The following is a 14844-nucleotide window of genomic DNA, read 5'->3' as shown; positions in this document are numbered from 1 at the left end:
ATCTGAAGAAATACAATGGACAGGTGTTGTCATATCACCAAGAAATGTTGCAGAAATTACTGCCTAATTCATAAATGTCACTGGGACTGGATAGCCCTGATTTTTCTGTCATGTCCTCTGCTTTTCTCCAGTGCCTGTCAGTAGGCTGCAGTGGAATCACTCCCAATTTGTGCCAGTTTAAACAGACTATAGCTTTACATTTTGCAAAAGAAAGAGCCAATACAGCCTGCTTCCCAGTCCTCTGTATTTCCCTCTCCTCGGCACTTTTTACACAGGGTCTGAGGGACCATCCAGTTTTTCTTCAGTCTGAGAAACGCCTATAACAGATAGTCCAAGTCCAAACACTTGCAATATTTAAAACCTGCCCAAGGGTGCCATGGGAGAGCTGGATGCATATCTTAGTGCCAGCACATCTTCCACACACAGCCTTCTTCCAGACTCAGCCTCCACCTAGACTTTGCATTCAGGATCGTGACCATGCCTACATTAGAGCCCCTCATTTGGCAATGACAAGACTCCCATAAATTGTTCATCGGGAAGCCCAGCCCCATGCTTGCCACTCTTGGAGCAGAGCTTGTCACACAACTGTTGCAAGGAAGCCCTGTAGTTGCCATCTGTTGTCTAAATAATCTGAACACAGGAATGCAAAGATACAGAAACTTTGAATGTAGTTCTCATTAGCAGAGCGTGTGGCTCATTTTACTGCTAAACAAACATGCCTACTTGCAGTCCAAGTTGTCTGGACTGGGATTTCAGAGAAACTATCAAATATTTCCATTTTCTTTCCTGCCCCTCCCTCAATCTCACTCCATGTGTCACAGTCTTTCAAGTAAAGACTTCCTGCTGCTCTGCAAGGAAGAGCTCTGCCAGCTCATCCTGGCTGGCTGTAAGCCCCACCCTTTGTCATTTTAGCTTTAAGGGAATGATCCCTTGCTGCTGTCCTCTCTCCACATTTTTTTAGATCATTAGCTGTCTTTTCTCCTTGCTCTACTCACCTTGCAAGGCTTTTCCACGGTAGGTAGGGAACACTTACGAAAGAAATCTGGTTTTATCCAGCTGCTTTCAGCGCTGCATGTGACTGTAGCTCCACTTCCTACAAGCAGTCCCTGGAGAGGTTGGAACGGGAAGGCACGACCCAGGGCACTCCTGCACCTCCATAATTCCAGGCTGGATAGGGCCGGCAGCTCCTAAGGGGAGGCCTGCACCAGCCTGCTCTGCCTGGCACCTGCACCAGCCCAGCTAAGGGCCAGCCACAGCATCTGGAGTCATCTTTCATCCCACCCGGCGTCACCCAGCATGTCCCAGCCAGATTCCAGACGTTCCCCTTAATGCGCATGAGGTGCCACACCCTCCCTTACTCATTCGATAGCCTGATTAGACTTGGCTTTCACTTGTTTGTACCACCTGGTTTATACATAGGGTTAAAGACCATAGGCACCGTGGTCTGTAGCAACCACGTTAGTAATTACACGGTGCCAGATGTGTGAGATGTTTTAGAGAGAGTGAAAGCAGGACAAGGGCGTCTGCCCTGAAATTTCACAATGCAGAGACAAAATCCTGGACAGGAATGTTGTTCAGATGATAACAAAAACCTTTAGGAAACTAATACCTCGGTTTAGCTGCAACCCTATTCTGTCCATCGTGCTTAATTAAACCAAAGTCAGGTCAGGGTAAAACACTACCCATGTCAGATGGCTGCTGTCTGTTCTTACTTACAAAAAATTCCATAGGGGATTTCACTGCTGCGTTCAGCATGCGTTACTGCAGCGGACAACACCCCCCCCCATAGTTTTCTGAAACTTCAGGCTAAATAATCCTGTTCTTGCATTCTCTCCCTGTTCTCTGTAGGAAAATGTCTTGCTTGTGCTTGCTCTGTGGACTGACCTGCAAAATACTTCTTTTCTTTTGTTGGCTTTAAAAGCCATTCTCCAGATTTTTTCAGGATATTTTCATCCTTAACCATCACTTGGATCACAGCCAGTGAGAAACATTCATCTCTTAAACTTTACAGCCTGGTACCATCCTCACCTTCTCCTGCTCTCCCCATGCTTCTGCTTATCTTGGTGTCACTAAGGAATGCAGGGCTCATCCCTAGCATTCCTGCAGGCAGAGGGGTTTTGTGCAGCACTGAATCAGCCCCGGGGAGGGGATGTCTGGTTCAGCTCTTTGTGCATCATCCATGTGAAAAGGCTGACAAAAAAACGCCTGCCTTTACTAAACGTTCCCCCAGGTTGCCACTGAAGCTCTTAGAAAAGTAGAAAAAAAGAGAGGAATAAACTGAAGAAACACAGCTACATGAGAACAGGCCAAAGTGACTCACAAAGGGGAAATCTCTGCCTGCTGCTACCAGATGATTTCAAAGAAACTGGTGAGAGAGCACTGCTGTCTGCCCTGGGAAACTTTCACCAGCAGCTGGGCAGCTGTTTGAGATGTAGTACCATAGCAGTAAAGTTCCAGATGATTAGAGTTTGCAGCTAGGCAAAGAGCTGGGAAAATACAAAGCCTGCTTCAAAAACTAGGCATCCAAAAAGCAGAGACAAAGGTGGAAGACAGAAATAACAAAAGCTCATTTTCCAAAGGTGCTCTGCTTCTTTCAAGAGGTTCGTATCACTCAGAAATCAAGGCCTCTGGGCAAAGACTCCACCTCCCTTCCACCTTCACTGAAATGAGTGGCCCACTTGCTGGGCCACTTTTCCAGTCTTACAAGGCTGCTTGTCTCAGCCTCCAAAATGAAGTCAGTAAGGTTGAACACATTAAAAGCAAGGCAGCATTTGGCTCACCAGGTTTCATGGAGTAATTTTATAAGAGATTAAAAACAATAAAATAACCAATGAAAATTCACTGTCCGTAAATACTGAGTTAACGGCAGCAAACACAACACGGGTACTTAATTGCCCAAGGCGAAGCGAGGCCAACTCCCTGCTCCCTGGTTTCTCAAAGAGGAGCTTTGCAGCCAGCAGGTCTGCCAAGCCAAAGGGAAGGTGGGATTTCCACCAGCCTGGCAAGGGCTGGATTTACCTCCTATTATACCAAATTCTTCAGATTTTTTTAACCTGCTCCAGTTTGCCCTTTGAACCTAAGAGAGTGCAGATCTCTGAAGGTACCTGTTAGTGCGCACGTGCCTGGCCTGCATGCTGCCCTAAACCCAGGCCTGTGAGCTGCTCCACCAGAGTTAATCTGTGGGATTAGCCCCTCATTTAGGAAACTATTTGTCTTGCCTTAGAGCCATTCCACACTGGAACAACCTGTACATCTCTCCCAACCTCCAAGGGAACTGCAATGGCTCCAGAGAGTCCTGCTAAAAGACTATATCTTGTTCTGTGAATGTTCTGGTGTTTTTCAAGGCTCCCTCCTCATGCAGATAATGAATGACACGGGTAACAGATAAAGTCTGTGTACATGCAGACTCAAGGTTTTTGGGAAAGCAAGACCTTTATTTGCACTTTAGCACCAAAGCATACAAGTCTGTGAGGTCTGTGTCATGGAACTGTTTTGTTGTCCTGACAAATGAAAAGCACTGACTACTGTTCTCCCTGAAAATTGTAATCATTAATTGTCTTATAGTAGCTTCTGAACAACCATCCTTTTGCATTTACTGTGGAACAATCTATCAATTCATCCCTTTCCAGCTCCTGGCTTTATTCTCAGCCCTTGACCAGCCTAACTATTATTTGAATGGTGGGAATGCTGAGAAACCCAGCTCAGGGCAGGTCTCTTGGTGGGAGATGTTTTACATTGTCAGTCTTACTTATCCAGCAAAGGACGAGAGAAGGAGCTGAATGGGAATTCTGCCAAGCCACGCAGTACAGCAGATGCAGAACAGAGAACGCAACCCACGCACAGCGGGACTGGGAGAGGCCTCCCACGTTCGTCACATGCAGCGTGAGATGCTGCAGGCCCTCTCCATCGGCTGAGAGAATTCCTCTCTGCAGGAGCAGCAGGTGAGAGCTTCGCTTTTGAGATTTCTGAAGGGCCTCCTTAGAAAAGTCATTTGTCCTGCATGAACATTTCCAGGACTTACTCACAAGTGCAAGAGTCCTAGGGAAAAATATAAACACTTGAGGCCTTTTATTGGCGCCTAGAGAGCAACCAAAGCCCGTGTCAGCAGACAGAGCCTTAGCTTTACATCATCATGACCTGTCAGCAAAGAAACACAATAATTCCTCTCCCTTCCCCCCTGTCAGTGGAAGACGTGAAAGTTGGGACTACAGACACTGATCTTTTCCCTTTACCCCCCTCTGCTTAGACAAAGACAGACCAGCAGTCCTGCCTGAGGATTGGGAAATAAGAGCCCTCCCACCCACCTCCTGCTAGGGCCAAGGGAGCGGGAAAGCTGCCTGGAGCCACCCCCTCTCCAGGCAGGGGAAAGCTGGATGCGGGGGAGTGAGCCAGGAACAAACCTCGCCTGCGCTGGTAGGCAGAGCCACGAGCAGGGAAAGCCGGGAACAGAAAAGAGGCATTTCACGCTCTCGGCTGAGTCACCGAAGTGTATAAAATCAAGGCCAGGCAATCGGAGCCACACACAGCGGAGGCACGAGGCATCAGGACTTCTGGACAGGTACGTGCAAGCGGATGCGGTTTAGAGCCAGGGAGTAAGATTAAATCTAAGGTCAGGATCCAGCAGTCCCATTCCTCCCATCCTCTCCCTGCCATGTGCTGGGAATCCAGCAGCTCCGGTGACCAAGAAGCCCTCAGGCTGCTCAGCCCGTGCCCAGTTCCAACTAACAAAAAGACACAGGCAACCAAATTATACTATTTTGCTGGTCCCTACTTCAAACCTGAGATGGCAGCAACAAATGACAGTCTGGGCAAGACCTGGCACCATTCAGGGACAGCAAGTGGCTATTAAGGTTTGGAATAAGTCTGAGATATTTCATACTACATGGGGCTTCAGTCACCCCCCCTATGTTGTAATTATTTTTGGATGGGGAATGTTCATTATGATGCCTGGCAGCACAAAAGACAGCTCAGTAAGAAAAGCACTAGTTTGGGGCTGTGGTTAATTCCCTCCTCTAACAAAGATTACCTGCACAGCCTTGGACAAGTCATTTAGGACTTTTCTTCTTTCTTTCTTCTTTTTTTTTTTTTTTTTTAATGACAAAGCTGGGGTGGGACAAAGAGGAAGCACAGAGGGAACTGTAACACTGAATAACGTGATTCTTGGTACCCAGGCCTTTGGGGCCCTGATCCAGGAGCATACTCCCGGTTTCTGACCACTTTCACGGAAATGTGGTTCAGGAGCTCCATTTTCAGTACATCCTTTCCCCAGGAGTTGGAGTGCATAGCATGCCTGTGGCTCTCACCTGCAGCAGGGCCCCAGCCCTGCCACCGCCTGGCAGACAGGCTCTGGGGCACTGCCAGCAGGTCAGGAGCAGAGGAGGAGGGCGAGTCTCAAAGTGCCTTTGGGGTCCCCACCATGGCTGTCACTCAGAACGGGGCAGAACTGCCCTGGCAGAGCCCACGTGAGCCCTGGGCTTTTGCTGCTTCAACTTCTGTCAAGGGAAGGAAAGCCCTTCCTAACATAGGAAAGGCACTTTTACCTGCCCACCCCATTGCAGCTCAGCCCAGTTTGAGCTCCTATGTCCTTTAATGTTTGACAACCCTCCCCTGCCTTTGGATCTGTACATTTGCTTTGTACAGCCAACCTCACAGAAAAATACCCCTTGCCATGGTCACACCTGATCCTAGCCCTGTTGCTTGGGTATCATCCCATTAGATAACTCTTCCCAGCAGCCCACCCAAACTGGACGCTACGCAGCAGGACAGCCCTGCAGAGAGCAATACGCAATCACGTATAAAAGCCAAGTCCCATAACATGGCAATATCCCTCTCCTGCAGCTTGTCCAGTATAGTACCAACAGGTATTTTTATACTGGAGTAGCACAGGCACTCACTTGTACCCTGTGCTGCTGGGGAGCCCACCTTCTATGCTGCTGCTGTTCCAGGTGCCAGCCTGGTGCCAAGGGTACTGGTGTGGGAACCAGACACATGATACAACTTGGTTGCTTTCTGCATGAAAAACTGTAGGTACACTCAAACCAAGATTGCATGATACTTCTGTCCCCAAGGGTTCCTGTTTACTCAGGCTTAATTACAGAAGAGACATTAATTATCACTTCCGATGCCTGGATGTAACAGGAAAGGACTTACAAATGTTTCACTTTTAAATAGATTGTAGCTGCCTGGAGGGATTTAATTTAGCTCTTAACTGTGATGTTTTGTTTTCCCCTCCCTGAAACAAAAACCAAACAGATCTTGCAAGTTAATTGCAAGCCACTTAGGAGAAGGATGTTTTCACGCTTGTTCATCCTCTCTCTGCTGGTGGGGAACACGGCATCGGGCCCGGTAAGCAGAGCAGAGCCTGCAGCATCCAGGGACATCACCACCTTTTTCCAGCTGGCTCAGGAAGACTCTTGGGAGAACATTAATCTCACCAGCACGTCCTGTGAGGCTCAGAAGAACAGGACCTGGATCACCCTGCAGCTGACCAACAGCAGCCTGACAGCTTTCCCTGTCTGCCTTCCGGAGACCCTGGAGACCTTGGATCTCAGCAACAACCTCTTAGAAGAGGTGAATGGCATGGAGATAGCAAACCTCCCACAGCTGCGCACCCTCTCGCTGAGGCAGAACCATCTCCAGGCAGTTCGATGGGGATCTGAAGCCCTCAGCAGCCTCCTCTCCCTGGACTTAAGCTTTAATAAGCTGTCCTCTGTGCCATCATGCCACAGCTCTGCCCTGCCTAACTTGAGGTGGTTGTCCCTGGCTGGAAATCCACTGATTGAAATCCAGCCACTGGCTTTTTCCTGTTACCCTCAACTACAGTTCCTGAACCTCTCTGCAACACTGCTTGGGCAGGATGACAGCAGAGGAATTAGGGAGTCTGCTTTTACCATCAGCACATCTCCCAGTGAGGCCACGAACAGGCCTGGAAACACCATCAGCGTGCTTGATCTGAGTGGGACCTTTCTTGAGAAAAGTAAGTTTCTGGATTTCTCACTGTAAACATGGGGCTTGGTCAGGCCGGGGGGAGCAGAAGCCTTGGTGGGATGATGGTTCCCATGCTGGCTAAACCCAGGCTGGAGAGGGAACACCCCACGCTGAAAGCTGCAAACAGCTGGTCCAAGCATGCAATGCACTCTCCAGCTGTGATGCAACCGCTGGGGGGAAATCCTCACGCAGACCAGCCTCCGAAAGGAAGGGCAGAGAATGGACACCACCAAACAGGACTATTTGTCCCACTGTTGTTCCCCACTTCTATCCTAATTCCACCATCAGCCCTGAGATTAGCTTTGGGACATGCAGGAGGGAATTCATTTCTCTTTCCAGACACATTGCTGAAATCTGTGTCTATCACCACAGTTACACTCTGCTTTGTAACACTGTATTGCAGTAGCACAGAGAGAGGCTTTTTGTGTCAACCGCAACCAGGCAAGTACTTCCACACAGGGAGACAATCCCTGCCCTGAGCAATTTACAGCATGATTTTTTTCTTTTGTCTGCCTCCCCTGCCAGCCTCAGTTTATAATTGAGGTGCTGAGGCGGACATGTTAGATGCCTTGCCCAGCTGCTCTCAGCCTGAGGCAGAGCCAGGACCTTAGGGACTCCTCAAGCTAGAGGTTTCACCTCAACTCCCATTTAACAGATACACCACCAAATTTCCTCCATGAATTTGCCGAATCTCTCTTGTGGTAGCAAGTTACACAATTCAGTTGTGGGGTGGAAAGGCACTTTTGTACAAGACCTATTCTTTCAGTTTCATGCCTCCCAGCTCTTTTTCCTTTGCTAGGAGAAATATGAAGTTATTTGCCTTTCTCACACCAGTCAGGACTTTGTAGACCTCTCTGATCAACTCCCAACCACCACTTCTCCGAGCAGAGAAATCCTTGTTCATTTAATCTCACTTAATAGGAAAGCTATTCCATATGTCTTATCAGCTTTATTGCTCTTCTATATTCCCTTCTTTTCCTCTGCCCTACGACAGGATGACCTGCAGGTAATATTACAAAAATGTGATTGCATGGGTGTTTATATACTGCTGTATTTATTTTTGTTCTATTCTTTTTCCAAAGAGAATAGCTGCAGAAGATCACAGAGATATTTTATATCTCTGTGAATTCAAAACTTTTTTCTAGGCAGAAATCCGTAAGAATGCTCTCTTTAGGCAACAGGTATAAATCTTTTTTCTGCTTCAGTTCAACTAGAGTGGGCCAGAGACTTGCCCAACCTCAGATCGCTCCACCTGACAAAGATGTCACGATTAAGAAGCCTTGATACTGACTTCTTCAAGTCCATGCCTGGTCTCCACGAGCTGAACTGTCAAGACTCCCGCTCACTGGGTTTTGTGAGGACAGAGATGTTTGACAGTGCTCCTCATCTGAGCCATCTCTCGTTTGAGAAGTGAGTTATTTTCTTTTTTGTTCTTCCTCACATAATGTTGCCTTTGCCTCACAGCACCATGGTGCCTGGGAGCTGATTTTTATGCAGAGTTTGCTTGTTATTAAATATTTAGGAAGGAGGAATGGGCTTGCATGCCATCGAGAAACTGTCTTATACTCAGATATGGCATGTAAAGCCTGTGATGTAGACCTGATAAAGCAGAAGAGCTAATACAGCCCAAAGAGGTGGCACGAGACTGATAGCACAGTTACTGGTTGCTTGAGATTGCATCCATCATGTTTCCACTTTTCTGCCTTATCTCCAGTCCAATGTATGAATTCATCTAGTGCTGTTAAGATTAGCATAGATCCACTGGAGCACACTTGCGATACAGACCATGCTTCCAACATCTACAATGGCAATGTCTCACCAGAGGAGAAACAGGTCACTGAGGATTCCTTGCTCTACAAAGGTTGAATGCTGAGAGTTTCCTAAAATCTGCACCCTGGAAGCAGTCAAAAATCCTGTCCCTCCCACTTTTAGTGTGAGAGATGAATGTAGTTCCTTGTTCAGCATTAGTAAAAGCAATGCTTTAGCCCTAATTCTAGAGGTAACACCTCAGTGTGATTTACTTGGTATGTCACACATCTGTTGAAATACTAAGGGAAACAAAAGGTTGAAAGTGATTTATCAAAACAAGAGTAGGTAAACTGCACACATAACAGTCAGCATAAAGGAAAAGTCTGGAGAGCACCATTTCTGTGATATGGGCCCAGATTATAAGCACATCAGAAAACAAACACTAGAGCACTGGCTGTGCTCTAGGAACCAGTTTCAGGAGAATAAGTGCATTTAAGAAAAAAACCCCAACAGATTCCATCCTGCACTAGATTGCCACACTGAATTTACACAGCACTTTACAGTACCAGCAGGAATACAAGTTCAAAGTGCTAGTAAAAACCAAAGGAGTCATAGACAGAAGAGAGCATGTGGGCACTCAGACTGCAGGGAATTCACATCACCACACTATTACTGCAGCTAGGACAGCTTAACAGTAAAGGCAAGCAAGGTCTTATTAGTCATTTGACTTCACTAAGTGACAGTCTATATTATGAAGGAGGCAGTTAACATGAAGAGGATGACTGGTGTAGAGAAATTCAAGCTGTTACAAGCAGACTGAGAAAGAAGCTACAGAAATGGTATAGTGAAAAGTGTAGCTGAATGCATGATGGCAGAGAGGAGAGCTCAGAGTTTGCTAATTATTGCATTTGTCATCTTGTAGCTGTAACCTGAGTTCCTTTAATGCTTGGAATACCACCAATTCATCAGATAGCATCATCATCAACTTGTATGGAAATCCTCTGTTATGCGACTGCCAGCTCTCCTGGCTGCTCTCCAACCCCAAGAAAGTTGTGCTGCAAAAGTAAGTGAATTCAAGGAGATAAAGTAATGCTCTTCAGATGCAACTTAAATGTGTAAGTTATTTGGGGACCAAAGATTCACTACCATCTAAGTTATTCAAATTCCTTGTGAGTTCCTCCCTTCCACAAGAGGTAGAAATGCAAAATAAAGTCCCCTTCAGGGACAAAGCACGGCTGAATTACACTTGAATGTTGACAAATGCGATGGGCACATGTAGAACAGTATAAAGTGTTATTAGCTGTGGATTCTACTTTAAGGTGACAATAGCTTATATTTTCTCTATTTTGGTTCATATTTCTTCTATTAGCTGGAGACAAAAAATGTGCTTGTTTGGTGGCCTTGATGGGCCAGCACTGGGAGCAGGAACTGGAAGATTTTGCAAGAACTTTAGCAAATTATTTCCTCCTTGCCCTTGCATTCCCAAAGCATTCCCCTTGCATTCCCATCAGCACAGTCAGTCAACGAAACCCCTTGCAAATAGCACCATTTGTCACCTATTGTTTTCATGCTCTCCTACAGTTTTACACACTAATTACAATAAGCTGTAGTTAAAAGAAGTACTTTGCATATGTATGATTTCTCTTCCTTTTGAAAGGCCACCAAGAAGATTTGTCATCCGTAGGAGAGAGAGCAGGGAAGTAGAGTATTAAAATTAGATTGTTTCTCATCAGGATGGGCTTAGCAGTTGCATTCCTGACAAAAACATGCGATGTGTGAGTAAAGAAAGAACTCGAGCTTAGTCATTTAAAAGCACATTCCGTGCCAGCACAGCTCCAGCTGCCTAAACCAGCTGGCTTAAGGATCTTGGGGACCCTGTTACATCTTTCTGCATGTGTTCCCCTTTTAGGGTGGCATTAAAGTCTGACCCTTTACAAGAAGCTGCCTTGAACCCCGACACTTTTGCTAAGGTTCGCAGTCCTTGTACCAAAGGATGCTTCCTCTCAGGCAAAAGATATTCCTGCACCTTAAGAAAACCAAAAGCCAGTCAGCTAAGTTCCCAGTGCTGTGGAAAGCCATCTGCCAAGCACAGGACTATTGTTAAGACAACCTAGCTTTGGTCTAGGTTTCATGTCTTCTTTAATATAAAGACTGTTTTGGGACAGCAGATTGCCAGTTCCAATCCAAGTAGCCTTACAGGAGCCTGTCATGTTCTTGGGGATCTTGACTATTCTAATTTGTCTCCTCTGCAGGCCTTGGGAGACTTTTTGCAACACATCCCACAAAGATTGGGGCAGACCTTCAACATCTTTTTCACTGCTAGAGCTCTACGATAAATGCCAGTCTGAGAGAAACGTTACGCTGCCTGATTCAAACACACCCTCTCCTGAACACGATGCTTTCAGCCTTACTAGTTATGATGCCACTACTGTAGTAACAGCAACAGACTCTGCTCCGCTAACCAACGACACTTACACCAGCTCCCTAATTCAGAGGAATGTAACGAGCACGATGGCAGCCAACCCAACTGAGCCGATGCTCACAAAAGCCAACAGTTCCTCCCACAAGGAGGAGGTACTTTCTGAATCCACGAGCAATCCCCCGACCTTCGCATCCGTAACCGTCTCCCTGGGTTTTCTCAAAGAACTCTACAGTCAGTCCTCAGATTATGGCTCCACAAGTCAAACTGAAACAGATCAGCTGAAGAGAGATCTCAGAACAACCAATGCGATGTTTCCCCAGGAAGGCCCATTCAACCAGCCCACTAGTGATTATTCTACTAGAGCAACAGGAAACCCCGATGCAACTGACCATTATATTCACACTTCTGCCACTCATGCTGGGGAAGGTATACCACAAACAACCCTACAACACCTGAACTCCACAAGGAGCAATGCTCGGTCAGAGCCTGCATCCACCAGATCACTGATACACTATGTAGACGACTACGATTATGAGGAACAGTCGACGGAAACCCCAGTGCAACTGGTGTACACCTCCTGTGACTACAATCCTTGCAGGCACCTTCAGAAGCCGTGCAGTGAACTTCAGAGTGCATCCCAATGTTTATGTCCTGGTATGTCGAGGGAAGATGAGGTTCCAGATCCACCGAGGCTCAGAGAGGTGTCTGAAGTTACAGACAGCTCTGCACAGATACGCTGGTGCGCCCCAAATTCAGTTGTTCACACCTATGAGCTGACACTTCATGCCCACGGCAACGAGGACAGACAGTTTGTCCTGGACAATATTTATTCCACAGCAAGGCAGTACACTCTGTATAATCTATTACCGTACACCACTTACCACATTTGCGTGACTGCTTCAAACAAAGCAGGGTCAAGCCAGACAGCAAGTCAGGGAATTCCAGGCAATTCATGCACCAGATTTAAAACAAAACCCAGCTACAAGTCTGTCTTTGTTGCTCTGTCTGCAGCAAGCGGACTCTTTCTCATTTCCACAATTATTTTGTCTGTATGTCTGTGTAAGGCATGTAAAAAGCCTCAGAGTGAGCAATATGGTACACACTTAGTCTCTTACAAGAACCCAGCATTTGATTATCCGTTAAAACTACAAACCACTAATTAGCTCGAGGTGATTGTTCTATACATTCAAAGCTCACTGTCTCTGTCACCTTGGTATGATTTCGTGCAACTCTCAAAATGTCCTTCAGCAAAACTATGAAACATTAGACTCCATATCCCTTATGTTTCTAAGGGAGAGAAAAACACAAAAAAAAAGAAAACTAATAATGAAGGTAGTCAAACAGAAAAAGCCTTTGGACTCTTGTTCATGTGCTGAGCAGCAGCAAACCTAGACACTAACCTTAAAAAGTTGTTTTTATAATCACCTACAAATACACCAGCATACATTTCACACAGTGAGAGGCTGCCTTGCCAGCTGTCTGCCTCCAGTATCTCTCTCTCATGGATACAGTCTGCTGAGAGCCATGATCCAAGATGCATCTAGCTAAGCACGACAGACTCTGCTTTTATTCACATAAGTGAAGTTGGGTTTTCAATTTCTTCTAATGTCCATATAAAGGTATTATCCAAAACGAGAGTATTAGTGGAAGGAGTGAGAGAAAGGTCTCCATGGGCTTAGTGGCAAGGTGCTGTGCAGATCTAACTCCATTAAATAACTCCAGTTGACTGCAACTGCTCAGCCCAGCTTCAGCCCAGGAAAAAAAACAGGAAGGTTAATTGTAAAAAAGGACAGTGCAGTATCTTTAGGGCAGGGATAATTGTTTTATTCTGACTTTGTATGATGTTGTCCACAACTGAAGCTCCCAAGTACTACCACAATACCACTTTACAGGCAGTGAGGAGTTTCCAGTACAGCAGTAACCCACAGAAGGGGGGATTACATTAGTATTTGCTTCGCAATTGGTTTTAAGCAGTGATGATTGCTCAGTCCCATCTACAGATTTAGCAGGCTGATGATTTACCTCATACGGAGGCAAAGAGCCAAGTAATGAAACAATTCAATGCTTATGTTGCTGAGACTTGGAAAACTGAAATCCCATCCACTAGCAGCAGACTGTTATGCAGACATTTTTCAAATGTACTTTTGGGTGCTAATTTCTGCTACAAAAATAATCAGAAATGCTGAGAATTTCAGTTCTTCAGCAGCTTGGAGCTTGACATTAAAATTCAAAGAGATATTTGTGTAAGGGGAGGCGTTTGTCCCCATGAAATAATTCCTATTCAGAGACCCATAGGTTTATGTTTCAGTAGCTGCGTGTTTCTGCTACTGCATACTGCTGCTGTATATATACAATATGTAAAATTGCCCCAGATCTCAGAGAGTGAAAGGTGCTATACAGTGTAAAAGAGTCTCTGTTCTGTTAATTTTTTTAAAATGCTTCCAGTATTAATGGAAATAAAAGCTACAGAGTTGAGTTCTGGTTCTTTGTTAAAGACCTAAATCTTTGTGTTGTCTTTACCATCTACAACATTTAGCCTGAGAAACTAACTCAAAACATTGTGTTGTTTTGGAACAGACTTTCAGCATATAGTAAAGTAATGTTTTTATTATGTTAATTTGTGTTATCTGGTGTAATAAGAGCTTTCATTTTGTATGTGCTTAAAGTGGCCTGTGCCATCCTCACCTCTACAGGCTTGCAGCCCTTCCGCGCAGGTTTCTCCTTTCTACTACACCAATGCTGGGAATGACACTGTCATTGGACAGATGCTCGTTGCAAATTCCTGCCGTGTGTGTCCTGAGCTTGGCTGAGCCCCATGACTCCAAACTCACAATAGAGGCAAACTGCAAATGAAAAAGCTGGGATGGCGTCACCTTTCACTTTGAAAATCTCTTTTATTTTCACATTCTGGTAGTTCAGACCTTCCTTTGTTTGGGCTTAGTTTTTCATATTTATTTCCGGTCTGATTTTTCCTGCATTTTCTGAAAGGTCTAGTGAGCAGGCGCAAATGATACTTTACTTGAAGTGAGTAGGAACCTTCAGTCTTTGACTCATTATTCCAAAATGGGACAGAGATCATATACTCCCTTGTGTTTGTCCAACATAGCTCTAAGAGACCTTGACTGGGGTCTTTGGTATTAGCCAGAAACAGAAACAAATTGGAGCAAAATAAGAGATTTGTGAATAGCAATGTATATAGCCTTGAAGATTAGCTCTAGAAGAGGACAACAAAAAAGATACTGCAACTGAAAAGAAAGATTGTTGCAGCTTCGCTATGAGTTAGCCCAAAGCAACAGGACACCATTTAAAATGAGATTTTGAGAGGATATGTCTAACTACCCTTTATAACATTGCAACTCATAATCACTGCAACACCTAACTAGAAAGCCACAAAGCCCAGCAGAAAATCTGCCAGTAATAGGATTTGACTTCCCTGAGGCTCAGTGACCAGGGGACACTCCAACCTGACACTACCCAGAAGCGTGACCTCGTACCAACCTCAGTCTCTTGAACCTTTCCCCACTGTGTGATGCAGGTTTATCACAACTGATTTCTCCAACCAATTCTCACTCCAGCCTCTCCTGACTTTTCACAGACGTTCACTCCTTTCAAGCCAACAGTCAGAGCCTCCCATTCTTTAAAAGTGCCCTTCCTGGGAGCCAAGCAAATATATAAGTCTCACTCGC

General features: G+C 45.6%; 1 protein-coding gene across 1 annotated transcript; it reads left to right on the top strand.

The window, feature by feature from the left end:
• Positions 1-4273: 4273 nt before the first annotated feature.
• On the top strand, positions 4274-13763 carry LRRN4 (leucine rich repeat neuronal 4). Its single transcript, XM_075035437.1, has 5 exons — positions 4274-4558; positions 6253-6976; positions 8193-8397; positions 9659-9799; positions 10989-13763. Exons 2-5 carry the CDS (start codon positions 6289-6291, stop codon positions 12319-12321), a joined length of 2367 nt encoding a protein of 788 aa, XP_074891538.1. The 5' UTR covers positions 4274-4558; positions 6253-6288; the 3' UTR covers positions 12322-13763.
• Positions 13764-14844: the final 1081 nt, after the last annotated feature.

This window comes from Buteo buteo, chromosome 9 (genome assembly GCF_964188355.1).
Source record: "Buteo buteo chromosome 9, bButBut1.hap1.1, whole genome shotgun sequence".
NCBI lineage: Eukaryota > Metazoa > Chordata > Aves > Accipitriformes > Accipitridae > Buteo > Buteo buteo.
The sequence above is the reverse complement of the archived record's forward strand: the minus strand, read 5'-3'. Positions and strand labels throughout refer to the sequence as shown.